The 27,840-nt window shown below is 44.1% G+C and overlaps 4 protein-coding genes and 2 long non-coding RNA genes across 10 annotated transcripts in view; 4 read left to right on the plus strand and 2 right to left on the minus strand.

Annotated features, from left to right (window-relative positions):
* Positions 1-27,840, plus strand: part of LOC106606466 (zinc finger protein 205) — a 322,856-nt gene that overhangs the window by 52,803 nt on the left and 242,213 nt on the right. The gene's annotated exons all lie outside the window — the stretch shown is intronic.
* LOC106610046 (zinc finger protein 583) lies at positions 1,538-4,739 on the plus strand. The gene is made up of 3 exons (XM_014209169.2): positions 1,538-2,422; positions 2,652-2,761; positions 3,160-4,739. The coding sequence occupies exons 1-3, from the start codon at positions 2,143-2,145 to the stop codon at positions 4,204-4,206; spliced, it is 1,437 nt and encodes a 478-aa protein (XP_014064644.1). The 5' UTR covers positions 1,538-2,142; the 3' UTR covers positions 4,207-4,739.
* LOC106610055 (uncharacterized) lies at positions 4,719-12,767 on the minus strand. Of its 2 annotated transcripts, XR_006770866.1 has the most exons (3): positions 12,503-12,767; positions 11,125-11,492; positions 4,719-5,193 (listed from the first exon to the last, which is right to left on the minus strand). It is a non-coding gene; the product is annotated as an uncharacterized lncRNA (long non-coding RNA). The 2 variants fall into 2 exon arrangements; XR_001329842.2 differs by lacking the exon at positions 4,719-5,193 and having other exon boundaries at positions 9,475-11,492.
* On the plus strand, positions 12,583-19,470 carry LOC106610053 (uncharacterized). The gene is made up of 6 exons (XM_045723170.1): positions 12,583-12,865; positions 14,880-15,004; positions 15,080-15,238; positions 17,095-17,250; positions 17,625-17,736; positions 17,959-19,470. The coding sequence occupies exons 1-6, from the start codon at positions 12,583-12,585 to the stop codon at positions 18,882-18,884; spliced, it is 1,761 nt and encodes a 586-aa protein (XP_045579126.1). The 3' UTR covers positions 18,885-19,470.
* On the minus strand, positions 13,880-24,419 carry LOC123744281 (uncharacterized). 2 transcript variants are annotated; one of them, XR_006770862.1, is made up of 2 exons: positions 24,156-24,419; positions 13,880-17,657 (listed from the first exon to the last, which is right to left on the minus strand). It is a non-coding gene; the product is annotated as an uncharacterized lncRNA (long non-coding RNA). The 2 variants fall into 2 exon arrangements; XR_006770863.1 differs by having other exon boundaries at positions 13,880-17,660; positions 24,156-24,417.
* LOC106610045 (oocyte zinc finger protein XlCOF7.1-like) lies at positions 24,231-27,688 on the plus strand. Its single transcript, XM_014209166.2, has 3 exons — positions 24,231-24,516; positions 24,913-25,043; positions 26,077-27,688. The coding sequence occupies exons 1-3, from the start codon at positions 24,231-24,233 to the stop codon at positions 27,277-27,279; spliced, it is 1,620 nt and encodes a 539-aa protein (XP_014064641.2). The 3' UTR covers positions 27,280-27,688.

The raw sequence follows: 27,840 nt of genomic DNA on the forward strand, positions 1-27,840 counted from the left end.
CATACTTCCAAAGTTATGGCAAAATGGCATAAGGACAACAAAGTCAAGGTATTGGAGTGGCCATCACAAAGCCCTGAACTCAACCCTATATAAAAGTTGTGGGCAGAACTGAAAAAGCGTGTGCGAGCAAGGAGGCCTACAAACCTGACTCAGTTACACCAGCTCTGTCAGGAGGAATGGGCCAAAATTCACCCAACTTATTGTGGGAAGCTTGTGGAAGGCTACCCAAAAACGTTTGACCCAAGTTAAACAATTTTAAAGGCAATGTTACAAAATACTAATTGAGTGTATGTAAACTTCTGACCCACTGGGAATGTGATGAAAGAAATAAAAACTGAAATAAATCACTCTACTGTTATTCTGACATTTCACATTCTTAAAATAAAGTGGTGATCCAAACCGACCTAAGACAGGAAATTTTACTAGGATTAAATGTCAAGAATTGTGAAAAACTGAGTATATAGTATATAGTTTGTATTTGGCTAAGGTGTATGTAAACTTCCACTTCAACTGTATAAGTCTCCAACTTCAGTGATTTTTTGCAATTCGTTCCAGTCATTGGCAGCAGAGAACTGCAAGGAAAGGTGTCCAAAGTAGGTGTTGGCTTTGGGGATGACCAGTGAAATATACCTGCTGGAGCACTTGCTACGGGTGGGTGTTGCTATGGTGACCAGTGAGCTGAGATAAGGCGGAGCTATACCTAGCAAAGATGTATAGATGACCTGGAGCCAGTGGGTTTGGCGACAAATATGTAGCGAGGACCAGCCAACGAGAGCATACAGGTAGCAGTGGTGAGTAGTATATGGGACTTTGGTGACAAAATGGATGGCACTATGATAGACTGCATCCAATTTGCTGAGTAGAGTGTTGGAGGCTAATTTGTAAATGACATCACCAAAGTCAAGGATCGGTAGGATAGTCAGTTTTACGAGGGTATGTTTGGCAGCATGAGTGAAGGAAGCTTTGTTGCGAAATAGGAAGCCGATTCTAGATTTAATTTTGGATTGGAGATGCTTAATGTGTATCTGGAAGGAGAGTTTACAGTCTAGCCAGACACCTAGGTATTTATAGTTGTTCACATATTCTAATTCAGAACCGTCCAGAGTAGTGATGCTAGTCGGGCGGGCGGGTGCAGGCAGTGATCGGTTGAAGAGCATCCATTTCGTTTTACTAGCATTTAAGAGCAGTTGGAGGCCACGGCAGGAGTGTTGTATGGCGTTGAAGCTCGTTTGGAGGTTTGTTAACACAGTGTCCAAAGAAGAGGTGGATCAAAGAATCACTCGCAGCAAGAGCGACATCATTGATATATACAGAGAAAAGAGTCGGCCCGAGAATTGAACCCTGTGGCACCCCCATAGAGACTGCCAGAGGTCCGGACAACAGGCCCTCCGATTTGACACACTGAACTCTGTCTGAGAAGTAGTTAGTGAACCAGACGAGGCAGTCATTAGAGAAACCAAGGCTGTTGAGTCTGCCGATAAGAATATGGTGATTGACAGAGTCGAAAGCCTTGGCCAGGTCGATGAAGACGGCTGCACAGTACTGTCTTTTATTGATGGCGGATATAATGATATGCTACAGACCCCACTGAGCGAGTTAGAACATGAAGAATCATATTTGTCTTGGTAAAACGTATTTTATAACATAAGGAAGTGAAATTTCATCACCACAGCGCGTTTAGTGGGTGGACACCCTATAATATGCTAACTCCAGGCTGTAGCCAGATGTACAAAAATGTATTATTGTGGATTCTGTCACCATGGGCCTTCAGACACAACTCAAGGAAGCTAAGGATAATTTGACCTAAATATTGATTTAGCATTTACTATCCCTTTAAAACCTCCCAGTTTGACCACACCCAGTAGGTGGCAACAATACACCATTTTTGTGTAGTCCGCCGATAAAACCTCAAAGAAGACGACGTAAACAGAAGTAAGCCGTGACCAAAAACTATTTCCACGTTTGCGTTTTTGTTGTCATTTAGACGTTTATTAACACCCTGCAACTCAAAATATGACTCATTTAACTGCATAGCATCACAAACTTACCCCAGGTATTATTTAATTCGCTTTGGAGACGGGACTTGGTTGATAGATGTTATCTAAGTAACGCTAACTAGCTAGTTGCTAAAGTTACCTAACAATGGCTATGGTTTTTCACACTCAAATAGCCTCCATTATGGAGGTGTTAGCGAATGCTGCTGTGGCAGAGATCTGTAAACTCGTAGACGACGACTATGCAGTGTTTCGTTTGGAAATAACTCAAAGCCAGAAAGAAAACAGGGCATTGCGGAGGAAACTACAGCTACTGGAACTGAAGAAGGTGGCACGGGAGCGCGCAGAGAGGACAATGCGAGAGCGCGTCATCGCCAGTCGTTTCAGTGGTGTCAAGATCCTCGACCGATACAGAGGAATTGCAAGAGGTACATTTTGCATGAGGCTGCGTGGCCTGTCTCCCCGTTACCCTCTACACGTGACTTTGTGTTAACCACATATGGTTAACCAGAATTGGGTCTTGGTTAGTTTTTGGATAGTATGCAATAGCCTAATTCCCCTGATTACTTGCAATATAGCGTTGAGCATTGACAGTAGCTAACCTAATCACCTCTTTTCCCCCAATCACTCTCTTGGGTGAATTACATCTCACTGGAGGCCACGTGAGCTTTGTGAAGCCAGCAGGACACAATACATGGAGAGATGACCAACCAATCACTGTTGATGAGGGGAGTGGAACCTCAACCCAGCAAGTTATCTTCATAGAGGTTAGTGTAATAGTATTAAATCAAAATTACAGTACATTTCAGAAAGGCTCCCATGAGCTATTAATTTGCTTACATGGACATCCTCATTTATCTGCCATAAGGGAGCGAGCTTGTGTGACTTCTCTACAACATTGTTACCCAATTCTACTCCCGAGTGGCACAGCGATATAAGGCACTGCATCTCAGTGCAAGAAGCGTCACTACAGTCCCTGGTTCGAATCCAGGCTGAATGACATCCGGCCATGATTGGGAGTCTCATAGGGCGGCGCACAATTGGCCCAGCGTCGCCCGGGTTTGGCCATCATTGTAAATAAGAATTTGTACTTAACTGACTTGCCTACCTAAATAAAGGTTAAATAACATTTTAAAAATACCGTCAACCCCCCTTCTTGTGTCAGTCTGCAGATGTAGAGTCTGCAGGTCCTGGGGTCAAGCTGGAGAGATCTGAAGGAGAGCACATCCAGACTGGAGTGCCCCCTGTAGCCACAGAGGACCCCACCACCGCCCCAGGGGCGCCAAGGACCCGACGCAGCATCACGAAGGTCGGTGGAACGCTGAATGCCGTCCTCAAGTCAGAGACCGACACCAAGAATTTAATGGGTCAGGGGCGACTGGGCTGTCCTCCTGCTCTCCGCTCAGAATATTTACTTGATGGTAACCCGAGCCCGAGGATGGATCTGTCCCATCAGGACTCAGGTGACACGTTACAGATTGGCAATGATCCGTCTTGTTCATATGCTACAGAGATGATACCTAGTGACATGCCTGTCGGCTTAGAAACACAGACTAATCCAATGAGAGGGGACTGGAACCAGTACAGTAGTAGTGTATACTCTGAAGGGTCCCTAGATAAGAAAGGGGAGGTAATAGTCCTTGATGAGGTGACTGTGAAAGTGGAGGGTGACTCTCCTCTGACATGGAATGCAAACGAGACTCACTTTGGAGAAGGACACTCACAGGGCAACACCAATGACTTCTCAGACTACAGAAAAAGCTTAGCGACCAATCTAACTGTCGCAACCCACTCCCCTTTACACACGCTCAGGGATCGCGACCCACTGTCCACGCCGATGGCATCTTCCGATTCACAATACCTTTTCGATCAAGTATTGATCTCAAAGGATCAAAGGGCCAAAGCACGGGGAGGGGGAGCCACATCAGGAAATAGTAAAGAGAAACGGTTCCTTTGCATGTTCTGTAACAAAGGCTTCAGCAGCTCCCAGAAGGTGGAGATCCACCAGAGGGTCCACACAGGGGAGAAACCCTTCAGCTGTACCCAGTGTCATATGCGCTTCACCCAGGCTGGTGACCTGAAGAGGCACCAGAGAGTCCACACAGGGGTAAAACCTTTCAGCTGTACCCAGTGCCACATGAGCTTCGCCCAGGCTGGCAACCTGAAGAGGCACCAGAGGGTCCACACAGGGGAGAAAACAGCAACCCCCTAGTGTGAGAAGAGGTTCTCCCACCAACACCAACTGAACATGCACTTATAAGTCCACACGGGAGAAAGGCCGTTCGCCTGTACGCGCTACGAGAAGAGGTTCTCAGAGGATACACCAGCAGAAAAAAAAAACATTCCACGGATTGACCTAGAAAGTAACCATTCCACTCGATAGCTTCTGACATTTAGATCAAACCCTGCATTAAAGACTAAGATGAATGTTAATTGGTGTCAGCAGAAAAGATCCACAGATGCATTTGGAATAACGAGAGTAGCAAATTTCAGTGTTGAATATTCCTGGGTAGAATATTGAATCCAGACCTGTGATATATAAGCCTAAAAGGTCTGTTTCATAGTGTTTGTACTGTGTAGGATATATGATGTTCAAGTACAGAATATTTTTCCCAAGACACTTTTAATGAGTAAATGAATGCAGTTTATAAAGGTCATGCAGATTTTTAGTTGAGACGTGCATGTGTGGTTTTCATATGGTGTATTTAAAAAAAAAAAAAAGTGTTTAATAAACACAAAATGGGACTTTTCTTTTATTAAGACTCTTTAGTATACATCACATCTGATCTCACCATATTCTTAAAACATCAGGCAGCGCTTTATAACCAATACACATGTATAAAAAAATAAAAAGGCCATTCCAGCCAACCGGACGCACTTGAATAGCCGTTTTTACATGGTCCTTCGTATTGTCGGATTCTGACTCGGCTATGGTTAAGATGTTCCATTACCCAAAACAGAATTAAATTCTGATCCCAAAAGAGAATAAAATTCTGCGCCCAGGAGGCAGATGAGTTATCCTGCCCTGCAAAGTCATATGAGGCTGTTGTCACCACCCACAACACACGGACGAAGCAGTCGAGTCCCAGAAGATGAGCTGTGAGGTCTTACACACCTCTCTCATCACACAGTCAACCACTGGTCAGGTTGTGACCACCCTCACCAGCTGGGAGCTGCTGAGGGACTACGAGGACCTGCCCTGTAAAAGAGAAGAGATCAGGAGGGCATACTCTAAGGTACAGCTGTCAAACATATGGCCCACAGCTATACATTTTTTATATAATTTTCTTGGGGTTGGAGGGAAACAAACTCAATATAGATAAAAATGACAAATCGAAACAGTAGAAATGATAATGGACTTACATTTACAGGACATTCAGAGTATTCAGATCCCTTGACTTTTTCCGCATTTTGTTACGTTACAGCTTTATTCTAAAATGGATTACATTGAGAGAAAACAATCTACACACTATACCCCATAATGACAAAGCAAAAATTTTGCCAATTTATTGAGAATAAAAAAACTGAAATCACATTTACATATTTTAAAGTATTCAGACCCTTTACTCAGTACTTTGTTGAAGCACCTTTGGCAGCGATTACAGCCTCGAGTCTTCTTGGGTATGATGCTACAAGCTTGGCACACCTGTTTTGGGGAAGTTTCTCCCATTTTTCTCTGCAGATCCTCTCAACCTCTGTCAGGTTGGATGGGGAGCGTCACTGCATAGCTATTTTCAGGTCTCACCAGAGATGTTTGATCGGGTTCAAGTCCGGGCTCTGGCTGGGCCACTCAAGGACATTTAGAGACTTGTCCCGAAGCCACTCCTGCGTTGTCTTGGCAGCGTGCTTAGGGTCGTTGTCCTTTTGGAAGGTGAACCTTCACCCCAGTCTGAGGTCCTGAGTGCTCTGGAGCAGGTTTTCATCAAGGATCTCTCTGTACTTCGCTCCGTTCATCTTTCCCTCGATCATGACTGGTCTCCCAGTCCCTGCCGCTGAAGAAAATACCCACAGCCTGATGCTGCCACCACCATGCTTCACCGTAGGGATGGTGCAAGATTTCCGCTTGGCATTCAGGCCAAAGAGTTCAATCTTGGTTTCATCAGACCAGAGAATCAGAGTCCTTTAGGTGCTTTTTGACAAACTCCCAGTGGGCTATCATGTGCCTTTTTACTGAGGAGTGGCTTCCATCTGGCCACTACCATAACATCCTGATTGGTGGAGTGCCGCAAAGATGGTTGTCCTTCTGGAAGGTTCTCCCATCTCCACAGAGGAACTCTGGAGCTCTATCAGAGTGACCATCAGGTTCTTGGTCACCTCCCTGAACAAGGCCCTTCTCCCCTGATCAGTTTGTCCGGGCGGCCAGCTCTAGGAAGAGTCTTGGTGGTTCCAAACTTATTCCATTTAAGATTGATGGAGGCCACTGTGTTCTTGGGGACCTTCCAATGCTGCAGACATTGTTGGTACCCTTCCCAGATCTGTGCCTTGACACAATCCTGTCTCTGAGCTCTACGGACAATTTCTTCGACCTCATGGCTTGGTTTTTGCTCTGACATGCACCGTTAACTGTAGGACATTATATAGACAGGTGTGTGCCTTTCCAAATCATGTCCAATCAATAGAATTTACCACAAGTGGACTCCAATCAAGTTGTAGAAACATCAAGGATGATCAATGGAAAAGGATGCACCTGAGCTAAATTTCAAGTCTCATAGGAAAGGGTCAGAATACTTATGTAAATAAGGTATCTGTTTTGTATTTATTTTGTATTTTTTTAAATTTGCCAAAAATTCTCAACCTGTTTTCGCTTTGCCATTATGGTGTGTGTGTAGATTGATGAGGGAAACATTTTATTTAATCAATTTTAGAATGAGGTTGTAGCAACAAAATGTGGAAAAAGTCAAGGGGTCTGAATACTTTCCGAATGCACCCTATACAGTTTCTTCACTGAAATTAAACCTAGACATTCAGGGAGTATCGACGATTTTCAAAATGATGGATAGAGTACTATCTTCAGCACATTTTGATGGCGAAGAAATACATTTTCATTGCGGCCCTAGGACTCGAGTCACGGGAGTCCGCTTCTGCTCCCCAGCAGATCAACACAACTCGAGTGCACAGTCCACCACACCAAGGTCCCCTCCTCAGCCAGCCTGTCAACAAGCAATAGTTAAGGAGACTCCTGTTCCAGTCGTGGTGCCACAGCCAGCCGCTGCCATTGAGCCTGTTCTGGCTGCCGTTGTGGAGTTGTCCTCTCCTACCAGAGGTGACCCCGTGCTAGTCGAGACTGACGCTCGGGTGCCCAATGTTCGATTGTCTGCTACCCTGGAACCTTAAGCCACGAATTCTCTACCTGCTCCTGGCACGGAACCCAAGCCAGTGGTGGATCCCTTGCCTGCACCTAGGATGCAGCCTCAGCCTTTAGCAACTGCTGATGTTAAGTGCAGCCGGACGTTGGGGGCCTCTCCAGCCACCACTGGTGGGATCAGCCCCATCCTGTCTTCAAAGTTAAGCCAGCTGCCGTCAAGGTCCGGACCTCAGCCACAAGGACTCAGCCCACTCCTGTGGGCCCGCCCTTGCAGTCACAGCCTGGTGGGAGCTGCAGGTCCTATGCCTGGGGTCCCTCCTGATAGCACCCTGGTAGCTCCAGTCTGAGGGTTCTGCAACCTCCAGATCTTCCAGACCTGGACTCAGAGGACTCTCCAGTCCTTTAGGATCAGAGTTCCCCTCCTTCCTGGTAGGGTCGGGTTTAGAGTTCCCTGCGTCCCCAGTAGGGTTTATGTCTGCCTTAAATAAGTGTAGAGTTCCGTGCCTTCCTGTTAGGTCCAGTCTATCCTGCCCCCTTGGTAGGCTCTCAGTTTCCGGCCGTACCCAGTCTTCAGTTTTTGGCCCTAGTTGCAGGTTCACACTGTTCTGGCTTAGGTTCCTGCCTTAGTGCTAGGCCCCCAGTCCTCTGCTGTTCTAGGTCCACAGCCACCTGCACTAGTAGCCCCTAAGTTTGCTGCTCTGTCAGGCCCTAGGCACCCTACCCTGCTAAGCCCAACGTTTGCTTTGCAGTCAGGTTTTCAGTCTCCTTCACGGATCTCAGCCCCCTGCCTTATTAGGTATGCAGCTTCCTATCCCGCCAGGCTTAGAGCCCCCTGCCATGCTAGGCCCTAAGTTAACTGCCCCATTGCAGGTCTGCAGTCACCTTCCCTGCTTAGATTGCAGCCACCTGCCTGAGTTGGTAGACAGTTGCCTAGCCCACCAGGCTGAAGGTGTTCGCATGCTTCCCAGCCGAAACAGTTCGGTAGAGTTTGTGAATATATTTTGATGACATTTGGTGACGTTTTTGTTAGTTTTGGACATCAGTGAGTTTTTTCGGCTGTTCGGGCACACATTTTTTCTGGAGGCAAGCAGAAGTTCGGAGCCGAAGTCTACGCACCTTCATCAGTGATTGGTCAACAGTAGGGATTCTTCAATGAAGTCTGTTGTCGTTCAACGAGAGACGACTCATTTTCGTTGAAAAATACTGCACCAAACATCTTAGACGTAAAACTGCGCAATTAAGATCTATTCGGTAAAAACGTCACGATTAATGACTGATGTCTTGAGTTATCTTGGATTAATTCTGACTATTTTAAGGAACTATTCTGGCTACAGCATCTCAAAATTGACAAAAAGTACTATTGCTGCTTATTTCTCATTTTTCAAGCGAATGTCTTTTAAAGGGAATATGCGAGCAGTTCAGTTCGATATCCGAGTACGCCTAGGCGTCAGCCTAACTGAAGCATGCAGACACCTTTAGAGCCCCTTGCTATGCTATGCTATGTTCGCTGCCCCATTGGTGTTTTTAGTTGTAGACAGACGACAAGTTTGGCGGGTGACCAAGTTTTCAGAGTTTTTTCTAGAAGTGTTGTGCGTTCATCCGAAATAAACCACAAAATCACTTCTGGTGTAAATGTATGTGCAACTGTGTGGTGGTGACCAAGGGCCAGATTCAGACTTATGAAATGTACACCTTTCCTACGCATTTCTCAGTAGCTGGTAGACGTACCTTGTGCATGCATGTGAGTAACAGGCTTTGCAGGCGTGGTTCCCTTGCACGGGCTGAATCCATTTAATTCAACCGCTGAAATCGCTCTAACTGGCTGGCCAACAGATTTTCTTGTGGAGTTTTCTTTCAATAGGGTTTTCAGGACATTTATCTAAAGCCATCCCTTTAAATTAGGTGTACCTTTAATTATTTGAATTTTCTCGACAGACTCACTAGAATATATGGAGAGAATGGTTCAGAATATTTGGGATCAATGAAAAGAAGGCCATGTAAATACATGCATATTCGTCTCTTTTTCAGCACCAATTGTTAGATTTAAAAATACTCTGATCTTGTAGATTTTTTAGTGTTGGTAAAGTATTTATGAATCATACATAAACAGGTTTGGGGAGCCTATTACGCACAAAATATATTGGTGAATCAAAAATACTGGTTTGATTCGTTATGAAAATTGCCAAATGAAATTGTTTATTCCATGAAATATTGGAAGGTGAGACAAGTGTACAACAGGAGTTCAACAAAAGTCCTATAAATCTTCCCTAATCACGGAACTGTGACGACAACGGTCCACTCGTTGTGATCCGTGCTCCAGATTTAAACTGCTCTGTATGATCTGCGTTCCATAATGATTCAAATAGGCTACATGTCCCAAATTATTGCGCAACTTGTAATACGTTAGCCTAACACAATCCACTATTGCTAGCGACCCCCAGGAACAACCACACAGACATGGCAGAGGAATGAAAGCTAAACTAACAATGTAATTAAATTATGCCTACAAAAATCAAGCCATAGGCCTACAATTAAAATTCAGAATAATGACACAGCGATTTATATTTTTTTTAATGCTTTTTTCACTTGGAAGCAGGTGTGCTCGACCTAACTCATGGTTTCCTCGTGCATAAAGGTGGCGGAATTATGCGGGAATCAAGTCAAGGTCAGAATATGGCATCTGCTGACACACCTTCATTTCTTTGAAACGAATAGCATGGATATGGACACATCTGCCTGGTTCTTGCCTGACCGCCTGGGGTCAGACCTAAGTAAAGTCGGCATTAAGTCACTAGCGTATGAGGGCTCAGACGGCGCCAGCTAGCCGTTTTTACAATACTTACTGAATATACCGACACACAGCCACACACAAACACCTACTGTACACGTCAAACTAGTTTAGTCAGGTTTGTCCAATAATGACATTTGACTTATCATAACTGACATGTTTTTACCCACGTGATATTTATGTCCACCATGATGGGTTTAACAACAATGAAGTCATTCTGTAACTACAGTACAGGACTCGTAGTGGGGATGGGTAAACACTCCATGTTGAAAGTGTGTTTATTATCTGTGCCTACCTACCTGAGGGAGTGTATGTCTGTCTCTTCCAGGAGGAGGAGGTGCTGCTGGTGAAGGAGGGGTGAGAGGAGGGTCTGGGGGAAATGCACAGGCCCATGTATAGAGTATAGTGACATGTAATGTAGTACTAGGTAGTTTATAGTTCATTCTGTTAGTTTTGGATGTAGTAGGGAACTGGATGAGGAGAATGAGGGAAGAGTGAGTATGATGAGGCAGCTTAGATTATATGGTGATGGTTGGTGTGACGGTGTCTGTAAAAATGCTTCACTGATGGAAAGTGACAACTTTGTCCTGTTTGATACTGGTGTTTTATAGTGAGATAATGATAGTATCTTAATTCATGTTTACTTGACATGAAGTAGAGATGCTGTGTGTAATGTAATATTAAACATTTTCCTAAGTATTTTAACATTAATTTGACCAAAGGGAGGGTACCAGATTTACAGAAAAAGTAAAGTGTTAACCTAATGAGAAAAGTTATTCTACTTGTCACATATTGTTTTGTGCAATAAATGTGATTTGTTTTAATTAAATACGAATTTGACTCTGTCCTGACTGACTTGGTTATTTTTGTAGGGACGGAGTTTGGACATAAAAAAATTATTCCAATGGCTCCATATTGTTAGGTACTTCAATCAGTTTTAGAGATGGGCTTGACTGTGGTTAACATTTTATAATATAATGTCATGTTTCTGTGTACAGTAAAGAGTTTCTTAAATAAACCTTTATGCCTTTCTGTACCATCTTTGTTTGCAGTCTGCAGTCCTTGAAGACCTGCTGATATCCAGTGTTACTGGTGGGAGAGAGTGGACCTCTGAGATGGCTGGTCACAAACCCTGGCTCCGTCTCAGAACCCTGGATCAGGAGCCATCGCTCTTCCTTCCCGAGTTATTATCAGGACCCAACCGCGAGGGACAGAGTCTCCATCACAACCACTACACAGAACACAACCAGTGGACAGGAGGACTGAACAACCTCAGTCCTGGTGGTCATCAGAGAGACAGAGGCTCCAGTCAGGGATCCAGTCTGCAGCCCAGACTCTTCTCTTCACAGTCTCAGTGCAGGGATGAAGCAGGGCCTGGAGCTGATAGAGATAGACCCTCCTGTTCCTATGATACAAACACCACAGTATCCATGATGAACAGATCAGGTCGCCCTGGGCTTTAGCCTTCACAGAGAGTGGCGGGACACCCCTCTGGTGGTAGTCTTCTCTTTCAAGGTCCCGTCTAATGCCTACAGAAAGGGTTCATAGAAGGGACCTGGGTCTAACCTTCCTCAGCTGCCTCAAGGAGAGGCCCTTCATGTGCAAACTATGTTACAAGAGCTTCTCCTTCCTGAGTAACCTTATCAGACATAGGAGTGTCCACAATGGGGAGAAATCTTAGCAGTGTGGCTTGAGATATACACAGGGGACATCTGGGAACCATTCTTTAGCTGATATTATAGTTATCATGTTAAGTGTATTGGGGTAACGCTTTGTTAACTTGTCATTTGTAAATAACTGTTTTTAGAGAGATGGTAAACATAGGCTACAACAAGTAAGCACAAACCTTAGCTCATCTCCTTTTTCTGTAGTGTGAGTCAGCTTGACGTACAAGTACACCCCCTGGACAAGACGCTAGTCTATTGCAGAGCCTTAGCTTTAATCTAGTTCCTTACCACGGAGTGCCAATCCTAGACGCATCAGGGCCCATTTTTACAGTATTTGGTATGACTAGGCCAGGGATTAAACTTAACCTTCAAATCTCAGGGCAGACACTAACCACAAGGCCCACGAATATTTACCTTACTGAGGTAAAGTCAGGTTATTTTCTACTCTATTCTTGCTAACACACTACTCTTTATAAACGTCAGCTCAAAAAATACTGACCATAGGATATTTGATGTGTAATGTAATAAGCAGTACCGTATTTCAAAAAACACCACGCATACCTTTTTAATTTAATTATACCCTTCCAGCTATGACGCAAACCAATAAGATCCTTTCTCTTAAGTAAACGGAAGGTAACAAGGACCAAGAACGATTTCGATGTTAGCGCTTTTATTGTTATCTAGACGTTTATTAACACCCTGAAACTCAAAATGTGATTCATTTAACTGCACAGCATCACGTACTTACCTCAGGTAGTCTTTAATTCGCGCTGGAGACAGGACTTGGTTGATATATGTTATCTAGGTAACGCTAGCTTGCTGCTAACAATGACTAACTATATGGTTTTTCACACTCAAATTGCCTCCATCATGGAGGAGCTAGCAAATACAGCCGTAGGAGAGATCTGTAAACTCGTAGACGACGACTATGCAGTGTTTCGTTTGGAAATAACTCAAAGCCAGAAAGAAAACAGAGGGCTGCGGAAGAAACTACAACTACTGGAACTGAAGGTGGCGCGGGAGCGCGCAGAGCTGACAACAAGAGAGCGCGTTCTCGCCAGTCGATCTAGCAGTGTCAACATCCTGGACCGATCCAGAGGAATGACTAGAGGTACATTCTACAGAAGGCTGCCGGCCCTGTCGCCCCGTTCCCCTCTGCGCATGTGTTCAGATGTGTTACAGAATTGGGTCTTTGGCAGTTTTTGGATAGTATCCCATACTTCCCCAGATTACTTGGCTATCTTGCACATATATTTTTTTTTTAACCAGCCAAGTCAATTAAGAGCAAATTCTTCTTGCAAAAACATTCTTTACCGAATTTCCTATTGTCATACTCAAGTTTAAAAAAGTGATGCATGGAACATAGTCAATCAATAAATGGTGTATCAACAAGTTATGAGAAGTGTTACTTTACATCCAGGGCCAGATTACCGAATAGGCACTCAAGAGTTCTATTTTCATTTCATCTGACCAAAGCACCGGCTCCAATCCAAGTGCCAATGCCATTTAGCAAACTTCAGGCGTTTACATTTGTTGGTAGTCAGATTAATCAGTCTGCAATACACAATTAATTGGTATATACCATCTGAAACTAATAGGGATGGGCATTGACATTTTTTGACTGTTGGAGTGCTCGCATGCTTTTTTTCTGAGTATTCCAATGGGGGGGGGAGAATGTTTTTAGAACAAGGCCCGCACTGGAAAAAATATGTGCATTTATCTATATGCCAACAGATAGATATGCCTAATTTATCATAACCGTTACAGATAAAATACTACTTGCTAAATTGCCCTGTATATATTCAGTCATTTAAAAAGAGATTAATTTATTGAAATCGTAATATCAACTGGTAGTAACTGGATTGTTCACAATCCTCCCCTGATTCAGAATATACCATTTTCATTGTCCTGGTGTAACCGATGTGAAATGGCTAGTTAGTTAGCGGTGACGCGCGCTAATAGCGTTTCAATCAGTGACGTCACTCGCTCTGAGACCTGAAGTGGTTGTTCCCCTTGCGTTGCAAGGGCGCGATGGGTAACGATGCTTCGTGGGTGTCAGTTGTGTGCATGGGTCCCTGGTTCGAGCCCAGGTTGGTGTGAGTAAGGATGACAAAAAGGCAGGGAATACCGTTTACAGGGAATTTATTCTTTCGCACGGTAAGTTTGGGGAAAAAGGGGCTGGACGGAACCAAAGCAAAGAAAGTAAATATCAAAGCCCCCTGTCCTACATTTACGTCATTTAGCAGACGCTCTTATCCAGAGCGACTTACAAATTGGTGCAGAGGAAGGCACTCCCTAGGTGCCTTCCCCCTGGGAATAAATTAAACAGAAACACAAATGTAAGTAACAATTCCAATAATCCAAACACTGCGTCCTATTGACACAGACTTATCCAATCAGCTACCTCAGTAACAACTAACAGAGTACATACAAAATCTCTTTCTGAAAAAAGACACACACACACACACACACACACACACACACACATATAGCTGGAGAAGGAGTTGTTAATTGGAGACAGCTGCATCCTGACGAGGAGGCGGGGTCAGCTCTCCAATCAGTAATGGGGCCGACCAATCAGCTGCTTGGAGAATTTCAGGAAGCCATAACCTGAAACACACTCACAAATACACAAACTACAACACAGAAACTAGGGAACGTAACACCTCGGTGCCAAACTGAACCACCAGCTCTCTGAAAAGTTGGGTAAACAATACTTTCCTGTCTGTATTTTGTCTCAAAATTCACAGCTGCCAGAGTAAGTTTAAATGTATAGTATGTACATTTACACAATTTTACATTTGGAGGCATTAGTTTCAGGCTGTATATACCAATTCATTGTGTATTACAGCCTTATTAATCAGAATCATTTGTTGGATAACATGAAATAGAGCTCTATGGCCACGCACACCAGTGATGTGTTTGTCTTCGAAATGAGAATGCATGAGCAGAAAATAACCTCATACCTTACTGTAAAATATAGTGGTGGATCTTTGGTCCTGGGGCCCTTTAAGGTCAACTGCATCATCAACTTTACCCAGTTGCAGGCAGTGTCAATAGTGTACAATATACCGTTGAGCATTGACAGTACCTCACCACCTCTTTTCCCCCAATCTCTCTCTCAGGACATCTTACTGGAGGCCACAGGAGCTTTGTGAAGCCAGCGGGACACAACGCGTGGAGAGATGACCAACCAATCACTGTTGATGAGGGGAGTGGAACCTCAACCCAGCATGTTATTGTGATAGAGGTTAGTGTAAAAGTGTAACATGAAAAATGACAGTACATAAAATGTGGCCCATTAATTAATATCAGTCTGTGTCAGTCTGCAGATGCAGAGGCTAGAGGTCCTAAGGTCAAGCAGGAGAGGTCTGAAGGAGAGGACCCACTACACAGAAGACACATCGAGATTGGGACGCCCCCTGTAGCCACGGAGAACCGCACTGCCACGCCCCAACCCAGGACCTGCCGCAACATCATGGAGGTCAGTAGAATGCAGAACACTGTCTTCAAGTCAGAGACAGACACAGAGACTTTAACACAAAGGCTCTTACACACAGGATCTGACCACAGATCAGACCCAGAGAGACTGGAGCTGGGGCCATTGGACTGTCCTCCTGCTCCCGACTCAGAGTAACCTGAGCATGAGGACGATTCAATCTCATTGGGACCCTGGCAACATATCCTTGGGTTTAGAGACACAGACTGATCTGTCTAGAGAGGACTGGAACCAGTACAGTAGTAGTGTATAGGATCCAAACAGGGATGAAATCCTTCAGCTGTACCCAGTGTCATATGCGCTTTACCCAAGCTGGACACAAGAAGAGGCACCAGGTGGTCTACACAGGGGAGAAATCCTACAGCTGCCCCTAGTGTGAGAAGAGGTTCTCCCACCAGCACCATCTGAAAATATACCTCTAGGTCCACACAGGAGAAAGGCCGTTCGCCTGTACGCACTGTGGGAAGAGGTTCTCAGAGAGGAGCTACCTCAGCATACACCAGCAGAAAAACCATTCCACTCTAGAACATGAACCATGTTTCCATTCACAGATTTTATGCAAGTAAAGTCATACCGAGAGAAAAAACAAAAAATCATGGCAGCTGTGATGGAAACAGGAAGTTTCGGTACAATTTTCTAAATGCCTACAGAATTTGTTTGTTCGACAAGGGATCTTTTTGCATCTGTAAAATTAATTATGAGAGAAAGGGCGGTGGAAACGCCTTAATGCGCAACTGTTGATATAAAAGACATCATATCGAAGTAAACTTGGGAATCACGCGATGGCATGGTGTGTGATCCTCCCACTACGACTCGGGAAAGCCATGTAGTTTATTAGGCTACAGAGGGTGGTGAAAGTGCACGGTGATCTTGATGCTCATTTTCAAAGAAATATCAATGCTTGACTTCCATTTGACAAATAAATATTCTTGCTCTTTTCCATAATAATATCATTATGTAGACTAGCCTACCCGCACTGTATTTGCGAGCTGTTGGCTAGAGTGCACGTGCCAAGACCAGAGTGGGCACATTTGCTATTATTAAACGCAACAGTTTGTGTGACAAAACTATCAGTAGAGTTTAAAATGCGATGGAAACACATTGAACGTAATATTCTTATTCTGTACATGAAAACGTAAGCGAAAAAGTACATTTCGTGTGCGCTACGTCATCACACACTGATTTTTTTATTTTTTTTATCTGCATCAAGTCAGTTTGGTGGAAACACCACTGGTGGGAAAATGCGCACATTTTCTTTCAAATCTGTTGTCAATTGAATGGATACCGAGCTATAGAAAGTAACCATTCCACTCGATAGCTTCTAACGTTTAGATCAAACCCAGCATCAAAGACTATGATGAATGTTCATTGTCAGCAGAAAAAATCCAGATACATTTGGAATAATGAGAGTAACAGCTTTCAGTGTTGAATATTCCTTGGTAGAATATTGCATCCAGACATTGTGTGATATACTAAGCCTAAAAAGTCGGTTACATAGTGTTTCCACTGTGTAGGATATATAATGTTTCATTATTTCCATTCAACTACTTAATTATATATACTGTATATAAGGCATATTCAATGGGGTCCTAAATTATGGACACACTTGATAAAGATGAACATACATTTTTTTGTTCAGTATAGTATTTCCCTGATCTTTATCAAGGGTGCCAATAATTTTGCAGTTACATTTGCATGCAAAGGAATTTGACTCTGTGAAATCGTATAGGACTCAAACATAGTGGGGATGGGTAAACACCATGTTGAAAGTGTGTTTATTATCTGTGTGTACGTACCTGAGGGAGTGTGTCTGTGTAATCTGTATCACCTGTCTCTTCCAGGAGGAGGGTCCAGAGGTGCAGCTAATAGAGGAGGGGTGTGAGGAGGGTCTGGGGAACCCTGAGGGGACCATAGTCATGAAGGACAACCAGACTACACCTCCTGAACCCACAGAGGAACCAGCTGAGCAGCACAGGACCACACACATTCTCACTGAGGTGAGCCCACTGTGAACTACTGTCTGAATGGTATTATGTCAGGGTCCGTATCCACAAAGTCTCTCAGAGTAGGACTGGTGATCTAAGATATCATTTTATTCATTATGATCTAAAAGGCAAAACTGATCCTAGATCAGTACTCCTTCTCTGAGACTCTTTGTGGATATGGGCCCATGTCTTGATTCGTTGTCTTAAGTGTGTGACCATGCCTTTTGAATGATCAAACCATTAAAGAGTGTCAAGTAATCAAATCAACTAACATGTTTGCATTGTACTCACAGCAATCCCTCATTGCCCAATCAGAAGATGCTCCATAGCAGGGTTCTCATATCAGATTTCTTGATCCAACATCCTCTCACTCTGTACTCTTACAGTCAGTATACATGGAGGATGGGAAGCCTGATCTACTGCTGGTCAAAGAGGAGACAATAGAAGATGAACCAGAGAGCATTGATCTGCTGAGTGGACTAAAGATGGGGGAGCAAGGTAAGGGAGAAATACATACAGCCTACGTACAGTAATAGATCTTCAATGGGAATAGTGATGCACCTGGTTATTATTCTTTCTTAATTTTCTTAATTCATGAAATCAATACAACTTATGTTTCGTTACCAAAACACACATTATTATGTATGAACTTCACCAGGTAATTGACTCAAAACTAGATATGGAGTTTTTTCACTGCCATGTTTGTAGTCTTTTTTGCAGGTGGTTGGCTGGAGGCTAACAGAGGAGACTGGGCATCCATGTTAGATTTCCAGACCCAGGCCGGTGCAGCCAAAGGCCCAGGGGATGACATCACTGAGCAGGACAGGACTAGAGGCAACATAGCGGAGATCAGTGGATGGGACAGTGTCTTCAACTCTGGGCTGGGGAACAACACTGTTAACCACAACCAGAAACAGACTGTCGAACACAAAACAACAAACAAACTTAGTCTCCATGACAACAGACTGGCTGAGACCAGGGTGAGGAGTAGATTTGGTCCACGGGGACGGGGAGGTGTACATATGCGACGGGAGAGAACAGACACAGACTCGGCTAGCGATGCTCCTTCCTGCTCCTATAGTTGTGATTCAGAGAGACTGATGGTACCTCAGGTTAACCCCCTAACAGGTGCTGCCTTCAGCCTGCCTTCTATAGGATCTATCAACTGGAACATGGACCCTGTGACAACACAGACACTCCCTGGCCTTCGTCCTCACACTCTCCTAATGTTAAACCAGACCTCAGACAATGCCAGTGCCTCAACACTAAATGGCTACACAAGCCCATTGACAAATGACAGTAGTAGAGACGTAATCAGTAAAGGTGGCAGGGCCAAAGAGAAGCGCTTCCCGTGTTCGTTCTGTGGGAAAGCCTTCACTTTCCCCAAACAGGTGGAGATCCACCAGAGGATGCACACGGGGGAGAAACCATTCAGCTGCCACCTGTGCCGGGCTAGTTTTTCCGACTCTTCCAACCTGAAGAGGCACCAGAGAATGCACACGGGGGAGAAACCGTTCAGCTGCCACCTGTGCCAGGCAAGTTTCTCACACTCATTCAACCTGAAAAGGCACCAGAGGGTCCACACAGGGGAGAAATCCAACAGCTTCCCCAGTGTGGGTAGAGGTTCTCCCACCAGCACCAGCTGAAGACGTACCTGAAGGTCCACACGGGAGAGAGACCGTTCGCCTGCACACACTGCGGGAAGAGGTTCTCAGAGAGGAGCAACCTCAGAATACACCAGCAGAAAATGCAGACGGCCCATGTATAGTATAGTGACATGTAGTAGTACTAGTTTGTTTGTTTGTAGTTAATTCTGTTGTTTTGGGGTGTAGTAGGGAACTGGATGAGGTGAACTGAGGAAAGAATGAGTATGATGAGGCAGAGTAGATGATATGGTGATGGTTGGTGTGATGGTGTCTGTAAAAATGCTTAATTGATGGGTACAACCCTAACTGCTTGTCCCTTTAGGTTGCTACTGGTATTTTATAGTGAGATAATGAGTGCCTTAATTCACATTTACTTGACATAAAATAGTGAAGATGTGTGTAATGTTGAACCTTTTCCAAAGTATTCAAACATGTATTTTATTAAAGTGAGGGTACCAGATTTACATTAAAGGTAAAGTGTTAGTGAAAAGTATCATGTATCGTTTTGTGCAATAAAAGTACTGTACTTCACGTTATGTGAGTGTATATGACCATTTTGTTGAAATTAAATACAAAATTGACTCTGTGCTGATTGACTTGGTTATTTTTGTATCATTGCAAAGACTCCAATAGATCCATATTGTTAGGTACTTGAATCACAGTGTTAGAGAATGGGGTGACCGTTGTTAACATTTTATAATATCATGTCATGTTTCTGTGTGTACAGCAAAGGGTTTCTAACATACCCCAACCAAAAACCAGGGATAGATGGCCGTATTTGCGCAAAACTTTGGAACCGTGAACCACCGCATTCAACCACGGTAAGGTGACCCGGAACATGGATGAGTACAAATAGACCAGCTACAAACTCCGTAAGGCAATCAAAGAAGCAAAAAGTCAGTACAGGGACAAAGTGGAGTTGCAATTCAACGGCTCAGACGCATGTGGCAGGGACTGTTAACTCTTAAATGGCTGCCAGCCCGGACGGCATCCCAAGGCGTGCTCAGAGCATGCGCAGACCAGCTGGCTGGAGTTTTTATGGACATATTCAATCTCTCTCTATTCTAGTCTGCCATCCCCACATGCTTCAAGATGTCCACCATTGTTCCTGTACCCAAGCAATCTAAGGTAACTGAACTAAATGTCAATAACGCCCCATAGCACTCGCTTCTGTCACCATGAAGTGCTTAGAGAGGCTAGCCAAGGACCACATCACCTCCATCTTACCGCCCCAACAGATCCACAGACGACGCAATCGCCATCGCGCTAGAAAAAAACACCCTATCCCACCTGAACAAGAGGAATAGCGACTATAGCTCAGCTTACAACACCCTAGTGCCCTCAAAGCTCGTTACCTTGGAACTCATCCTTGTGCAACTGGGTCCTGAACTTCCTAAAAGGCTGACCCCAGTTGGTGAGGGTAGGCAACAACACCTTTGCCACGCTGACCTTTAATACGGGGGCCCCCCAGGGATGTGTGCTCAGCCCCTTCCTGTACCCCCCTTCCTGTACTCCCTGTTCACCCACGACTCCAACACAATCATCAAGTTTGCTGACGACATGACAGTGGTAGGCCTGATTACCAACAATGATGAGACAGCTTACAGTGAGGAGGTTGGAGCCCTGGCGGAGTGGTGCCAATAACCTCTCTCTCAAAGTCAACAACAACAAGGAGCTGATTGTGGAGTACAGGAGACAGAAGGGAGAGCACGCCCCCATCCACATAGACTGGGCCACAGTGTGGAGGGTCAAAAGGTTCAAGTTCCTCTGTGTGCACATCACCGAGGACCTGGTATGGTCACATCAGCACCATGGTGAAGAAGTTCGGCATTGCCCTTACGACCCTCACAAACTTCTACAGATGCATCATTGAGCGCTTTCTGCCGGGCTGCATCACCGCCTGGTACAGTAACTGCACCACCCTCAACCGCATGGCGCTTCAGCGAGTGCACGCTGCCGGCCCTCCAGGTCATTTACACCACTCTGTGTCGATGGAAGGCCAAGAAGATCATTAGGGACCTCAGCCAACCGAGCCACGGACTGTTCAATCTACTACCGTCTGGCAGACGGTACAGGAGCATCAGAGCTGGAACCAACAGGCTCTGTGACGGCTTCTAACATCCGACCAACAGGCTGTTGAACAGCCATCACTGGCTGTCTGCCTGTCCTGCACCTTAGAGACTTTTTTTAACACATACTCCCACTCACTCACACAAAATACCCACACAAGCTCTCTCGCTCTCACACACACGCAGACTTTGCACTCATATATACACTCACACACATGCATACAACCATACTCACAAACACATTCAACACTGTTCTGTCCCATGCATAGAGACATTGGACACTTCCCTTTTTTTTATTTTTATACTGTTTATACACACTGTATTTATATACTGTATTCTCGACATAGCTCACTGTAATATATCTACTGCTGTACATATCATTCATACTGTGTATATACGCACAGATTGCTATTTGGATTATTGATAGTGTTATTTGGATTGATTCGTTCTGTTATTTCTTATGTCATTCATCAGACGCTTTTATCCAAAGCAACTTCTTAATTTGAATTTTTCATTAATTGTTTGACATTGTACTGCACTGTTAGGAGCTGGTAACAAGCATTTAGCTAGTAACTAACATCCAATAAACTGTGTACGCCACCAATAAACTTTGATTTGATTATATAAACCTTTATATGCTCTTCTTTATAATTTGTGTTAATGGATGGCAGTTGATGAGGAACTGCTGATATCCAGTGTTGTTGGGACTGAACACCTCCCTGTGCAATTGGATCCTGGACTTTGACGTGCCGCCCCCAGGTGGTAAGGGTAGGTAACATCTGCTACACTGACCCTCAACACAGGGCCGCTCAGAGGTGTGTGCTTAGTCCCCTCCTGTACTCCCTGTTCACCCACGACTGTGGACGCGCACGACTCCAATGCCATCATCAAGTTTGCTGACGACATGACGGCGGTAGGCTTGATCACCGACGACAATGAGACAGCCTACAGGGAGGAGGTCAGAGACCTGGCAGTGTGGTGCCAGGACATCAACCTCTCCCTCAACATCAGCAAGACAAAGGATCATGGACTACAGGAGAAGGAGGGGCGAGCATGCCCCATCCACAGGGCTTTAGTGGAGCATGTCGAGAGCTTCAAGTTCCTCTGGGTCCACATCACCAAGGACTTAACATGGTCTTCTCACACTAGCACAGTCATGAAGAAGGTGCGACAGCGCCTCTTCCCCCTCAGGAGGTTAAAAAGATTTGGCATGGCCCTTCAGATCCTCAGCTGCACCATTGAGAGCATTTTGTCTGGCTGCATCAACGCTTGGTATGGCAACTGCACCGCCCTCGATCGCAAGGCACTACAGAGGGTGGTGTAGATGGCCCAGTACATCACTGTGACCGAGCTCCCTGCCATCCAGGACCTCTATACCAGGCGGTGTCAGAGGAAGCGCCGGAAAATTGTCAAAGACTCCAGCCACAGACTGTTCACTCTGCTATCGCACAGCAAGCGGTACCGGAGCGTCAATTCTGGGACCAAAAGGCACCTGAACAACTTCTACCCCCAAATCATAAGACTGCTAAATAGCTAATCAAATGGCAACCCAGACTATTGCATTGACCCTTTATTGCACCGACTCTTACACTGACTATGCACACTCGCTGGACGCTACCCACACACATACTTACACAGACACTCGCAACACACACACTACATATGCTCACACACATAGCTGCTACTCTGTTTATTATCTATCCTGATTGCCTAGTCACTTTTACCCCTACCTACATGTACATATTACCTCAACTATACTGAACAAAAATATAAGCGCAACAAGCAACAATTTCATAGATTTTACTGAGTTACAGTTCACATAAGTCAGTCAATTTGAATAAATGAATTAGGCCCTAATCTATGGATTTCACATGACTGGACAGGGGCATAGCCATGGGTGGGCCTGGGAGGGCATAGGCCCACCCACTTGGGAGCAAGGCCCACCCACTGGGGAGCTAGGCTCAGCCAATCAGAATTGTTTTTTCCCCCACAAAAGGGCTTTATTACAGATAGCAATACTCCTCAGTTTCATCAGCTGTCCGGGTTGCTGGTCTCAGACGATCCCACAGGTGAAGAAGCCAGATGTGGAGGTCCTGGGATGGTGTGGTTACACATGGGCTGGAGGCATCTGTGGCATTGTGTTGTGTGACAAAACTGCACATTTTAGATTGGTCTTTTATTGTCCCTAGCACAAGGTGCACCTGTGTAATGATCATGCTGATGAATCAGCTTCTTGATATGCCACACTTGTCAGGTGGATGGATTATCTTGGAAAAGGCGACATGCTCACTAACAGGGATGTTAGTGGATCTTTTGTATGTGCATATTTTATTTGTGCACATGAAACATTTCTGGGATCTTTTATTTCAGCTCATGAAACATGGGACCAACACTTTACATGTTGTGTTTATATTTTTTGTTCAGTATAAATGGAATGAAGTCAGTCATTATATTCTTCTCTAGTCTATTAATACTAACACCTTGTACGAAAACCCATACCAGTATTACATACTTAAACTGCATACTAATTTCAGTGTTTGATCTAGTATAATAAACTCATGTTTGACTCACGTGTCTGACAAGAGCAGATATATTGACGGCTGTACCAAAATGAACGAATGGCGGGAGTCAACACAATCACGCATATTAGTTGTAACTTTCAGCGTACCAATGCTGCGTTCACATTTTAGTCGGAACTAGAAATCTCGGAGATTTCCGACTTGCTAACTGGTTGTATTTATAGGCGTTCAACGAATCTACAGATCGGAAATTTCGGAGTTTCTAGTTCTGACTAGAATATGAACGTGGCACATTTTCGAAATTTCACATACTATAAAACTTAGTTTTTTCGCATACTACTACCCGTACGCTAGTATAGGTATTCGGACAAAGCTACTGTTCTTTCTAAACAAGTCTGCTCTCAGCTTGAGAGATAATGATCATAGGATATGTTATGTGTAATAATAATGTAATAAGCATTACCGTGTTTCAAACAACGCGCATTATTTTTCCATTTAATCAAACCCTTTGAGATACAGTATGACGCCAACAAATGAGATCCTTTCTCTTCAGTGTAAACGGAAGTGAACAGTGACCAAGAACGATTTCCCCGTTAGCGTTTTTATTGTTGTTATTTAGACGTTTATTAACACCTTGGAACTTAAAATATGACTAATTTACTTGCACAACATCACATACTTACCTAAGGTAGTGTTTAAATCACGTTGGAGACAGGACTTGGTTGATAGCTAGCTAGCTGGCTGCTAACTAGCTAGAAATGGCTAACGTGAACAGTATGGTTTTTCACACTCAAATAGCCTCCATCATGGAGGTTCTAGCGAATGCAGCCGTGGCAGAGATCTGTAAAGTCGTAGACGACGACTATGCAGTGTTTCGTTTGGAAATAACTCAAAGCCAGAAAGAAAACAGGGGATTGCGGAGGAAGCTACAGCTACTTGAACTGAAGGTGGCACGGGAGCGCGCAGAGAGGACATTGCGAGAGCGCGTCCTCACCAGTCCCAGTAGTGTCAAGATCCTCGACAGATACAGAGGAATGGCAAGAGGTACATTTTCCAGAAGGCCGAGGTTGCGCAGCTTGTCGGCGTTCATGTATAGCTCAGTGCCTGTCACCCGTTCCGTTCTGCACATGTGTTCAGATGTATTACCCAGAATTGAGCCATGGTCAGTTTGTCGATAGTATGCAATAATTGCCCTGATTACTAAGATATCTTGCACAAAGACATAATATCATATTCTAACCAGATTCTTAATATACTGCATTTCCTATTATTAGCTCAATGAAAACAATTTGATGCATAGAACATAATTCAGTCAATCAATAAATTGTATGAAGTGTTACCTTACACACTTCGCAATTCTATACCGTGCCAATAGTGTACAATATAGTGTTGAACATTGACACTACCTAACCACCTCTTTTCCCCCAATCACTCTCTCAGGTGAAGGACATCTCACTGGAGGCCACAGGAGCTTTGTGAAGCCAGCGGGACACAATACATGGAAAGATGACCAACCAATCACTGTTGATGAGGAGAGTGGAACCTCAACCCAGCACGTTATTGTGATAGAGGTTAGTGTAATAGTATTACGTCAGAAAATCAAATGTGGCCAGTTTATTTCAGAAAGGCTCCCCTCATCCTTCATATGATGTGGGTGTGCCCTGTAGTTAAATGCTTGTAGGACAAAGTTCATTTCGAAGTGCATGAATGTAAATATTCAATGTGTTGCATCTACTATGTTACTTAACGATGATAGCTCCTTGAATGTCTTGCTGCTGCAAAAAAAACAAAGGAAAATATATTTTTAAAAATTACATTTTATATATATATATTTCTTAAGATATATTTTTTATATATTTTATATATATATATATTTTTTTAAATATATTTTATATATATTTTATATATATATATATTTTATTCAATATTTTATTTTTTATTTTTTTGGGGGGGGGGGTAAATATATGCTGGATTGGAAATGATGGTAGGATGCACCAGCAAAAAGACCATTCAACTGTAGAACATAGAAAGTAACCATTCCACTCGATAGCTTCTGACCTTATAATTATTTTTTTTAAACATAAACACCTTATTTACATAAGTACTCAGACCCTTTGCTCTGACACACAAAATTGAGATCAGGTGCATCCTGTTTCCATTGATCATCCTTAATAAGATGTTTCTACAACTTCATTGGAGTCCACCTGTGGTATATTCAATTGATTGGACATGATCTGGAAAGACACACACCGGTCGATATAAGGTCCCACGGTTGACAGTGCATGTTGACCTTTTTGGACCCGTGAAGACGTCTAAATGGGATAGGGAGTTGGTGGTGTAGGACCACCTATTTATGTTTCTCTCTTCTTTACACCAATTTTATTATTACACAATTCTGTGTGATCAATATGATAATTTCTCTGTATGTTTTTCTTTGGCAGCCTACATGTTGTATGAACTGTGTAAATTGAAATTAATATTGTACCCCCCCCCCAAAAAAAGACAAAACAAATACAAACTTGGTAAAAAAAAATGACTTCCCTACGACATTGTTGTCCAATTCTTCTCATGTACCGTTAATAACCTCCACTCTTCTTGTGTCAGTCTGCAGATGCAGAGGCTGCAGGTCCTGGGGTCAAGCAGGAGAAGACTGAAGGAGAGGAGGAACCATGGCACAGCAGTAACATCCAGACTGGAGCTCCCCCTGTAGCCACGGAGGACCCCACCACTGCCACAGTGCTACCCATGCCCCGACGCATTATCACGGAGGTCAGTGGAACGCCAAACGCCGTACTCAAGTCAGAGACAGACACCAAGAATTTAACGGGGCTGAGCTGTCCTGCTCCCCACTCAGAATATTTCCATTACGGTAACCCGAGGACGGTTCTGTCCCATCAGGACTCAGGTGACACGTTACAGACTGGCAATGATCCATCCTGTTCATATGCTACAGAGATGATACCAGGTGACATGCCTGTGGGCTTAGAAACACAGACTAATCCAATGAGAGGGAACTGGAACCAGTACAGTAGTAGTGTATACTCTGAACGGTGCCTAGATAAGAAAGGGGAGGGTCTGGTCGTAGATGAGATGACTGTGAAAGTGGAGGGCGATATTCCTCCCACATGGAATGCAGACGAGACTCACTTTGGAGAAGGACACTCGCAGGGCAGCTCCAGTGACTTCTTAGACTACAGGGAAAGCTTAGAGACAAATCTAAATGTCCCGACCCACTCCCCTTTACACCCAGTGTCCATGTCGATGGCGCCTTCCGATTCACAAGGCTGCATCCTTTTCGATCAGGTATTGAACTCAAACAACCAAACGGCCAAGGCGTGGGGAGAGGGAGCAACAACGGGCGGTAAAGAGAAGCAGTTCTTTTGCATGTTCTGTAACAAAGGCTTTAGCTGCCCACAGAAGGTGGAGATCCACCAGAGGGTCCACACAGGGGTGAAACCCTTCATCTGTACCCAGTGTCACATGCGATTCGCCCATGCTGGCAACCTGAAGAGGCACCAGCGGTTCCACACAGGGGTAAAACCCTTCAAATGTACCCAGTGTCACATGCGCTTCACCCAGGCTGGTGACCTGAAAAGGCACGAGAGGGTCCACACAGGGGAGAAACCCTACAGCTGCCCCCAGTGTGAGAAGAGGTTCTCCCGTCAGGACCAGCTGAAGATGCACTTGAAGGTCCACACGGGAGAGAAGCCATTCGCCTGTACACACTGCGGGAAGAGGTTCTCAGAGAGGACCTACCTTAGGATGCACCAGCAAAAAGACCATTCAACTGTAGAACATAGAAAGTAACCATTCCACTCGATAGCTTCTGACTTTTAGATCAAACCCTGCATTAAAGACTAAGATGAATGGTCATTGTTGTCAGCAGAAAAGATCCACAGATACATTTGGAATAAAGACAGTAAGAGATTTCAGCGTTGAATATTACTGGGTAGAATATTGCATCCAGTCATTGTGTGACATATAAGGCATAAATAAGCCTACAAAAGTCTAACATATTGTGGTTGTACTGTGTAGGCTATATGATGTTCACACATTTTCCCAAGACACTTTTAATGAGAAAATTAAAATGATATTCATCAACTTCATTATATTCATCAACTTCATGCAGATTTGTAGTTGAGACATGTGTATGTTTGGTTTTCATATGGTGTGTTTAAAACCTGTTTGTTTAATAAACACAAAATGGGACTTTTCATTCCAAGACTTTCATTGAGACTCTTTAGTATACATCACATCTGATCTCACACTTTATAACCAATATACACTTACTAAATATACCTACACATACCCACACACTAACAAACACCTACTGTACATGTCAAAATAGTTTAGTCAGGTTTGTCTGAT

This window comes from Salmo salar, chromosome ssa08 (genome assembly GCF_905237065.1).
Source record: "Salmo salar chromosome ssa08, Ssal_v3.1, whole genome shotgun sequence".
Taxonomy (NCBI): Eukaryota; Metazoa; Chordata; class Actinopteri; order Salmoniformes; family Salmonidae; genus Salmo; species Salmo salar.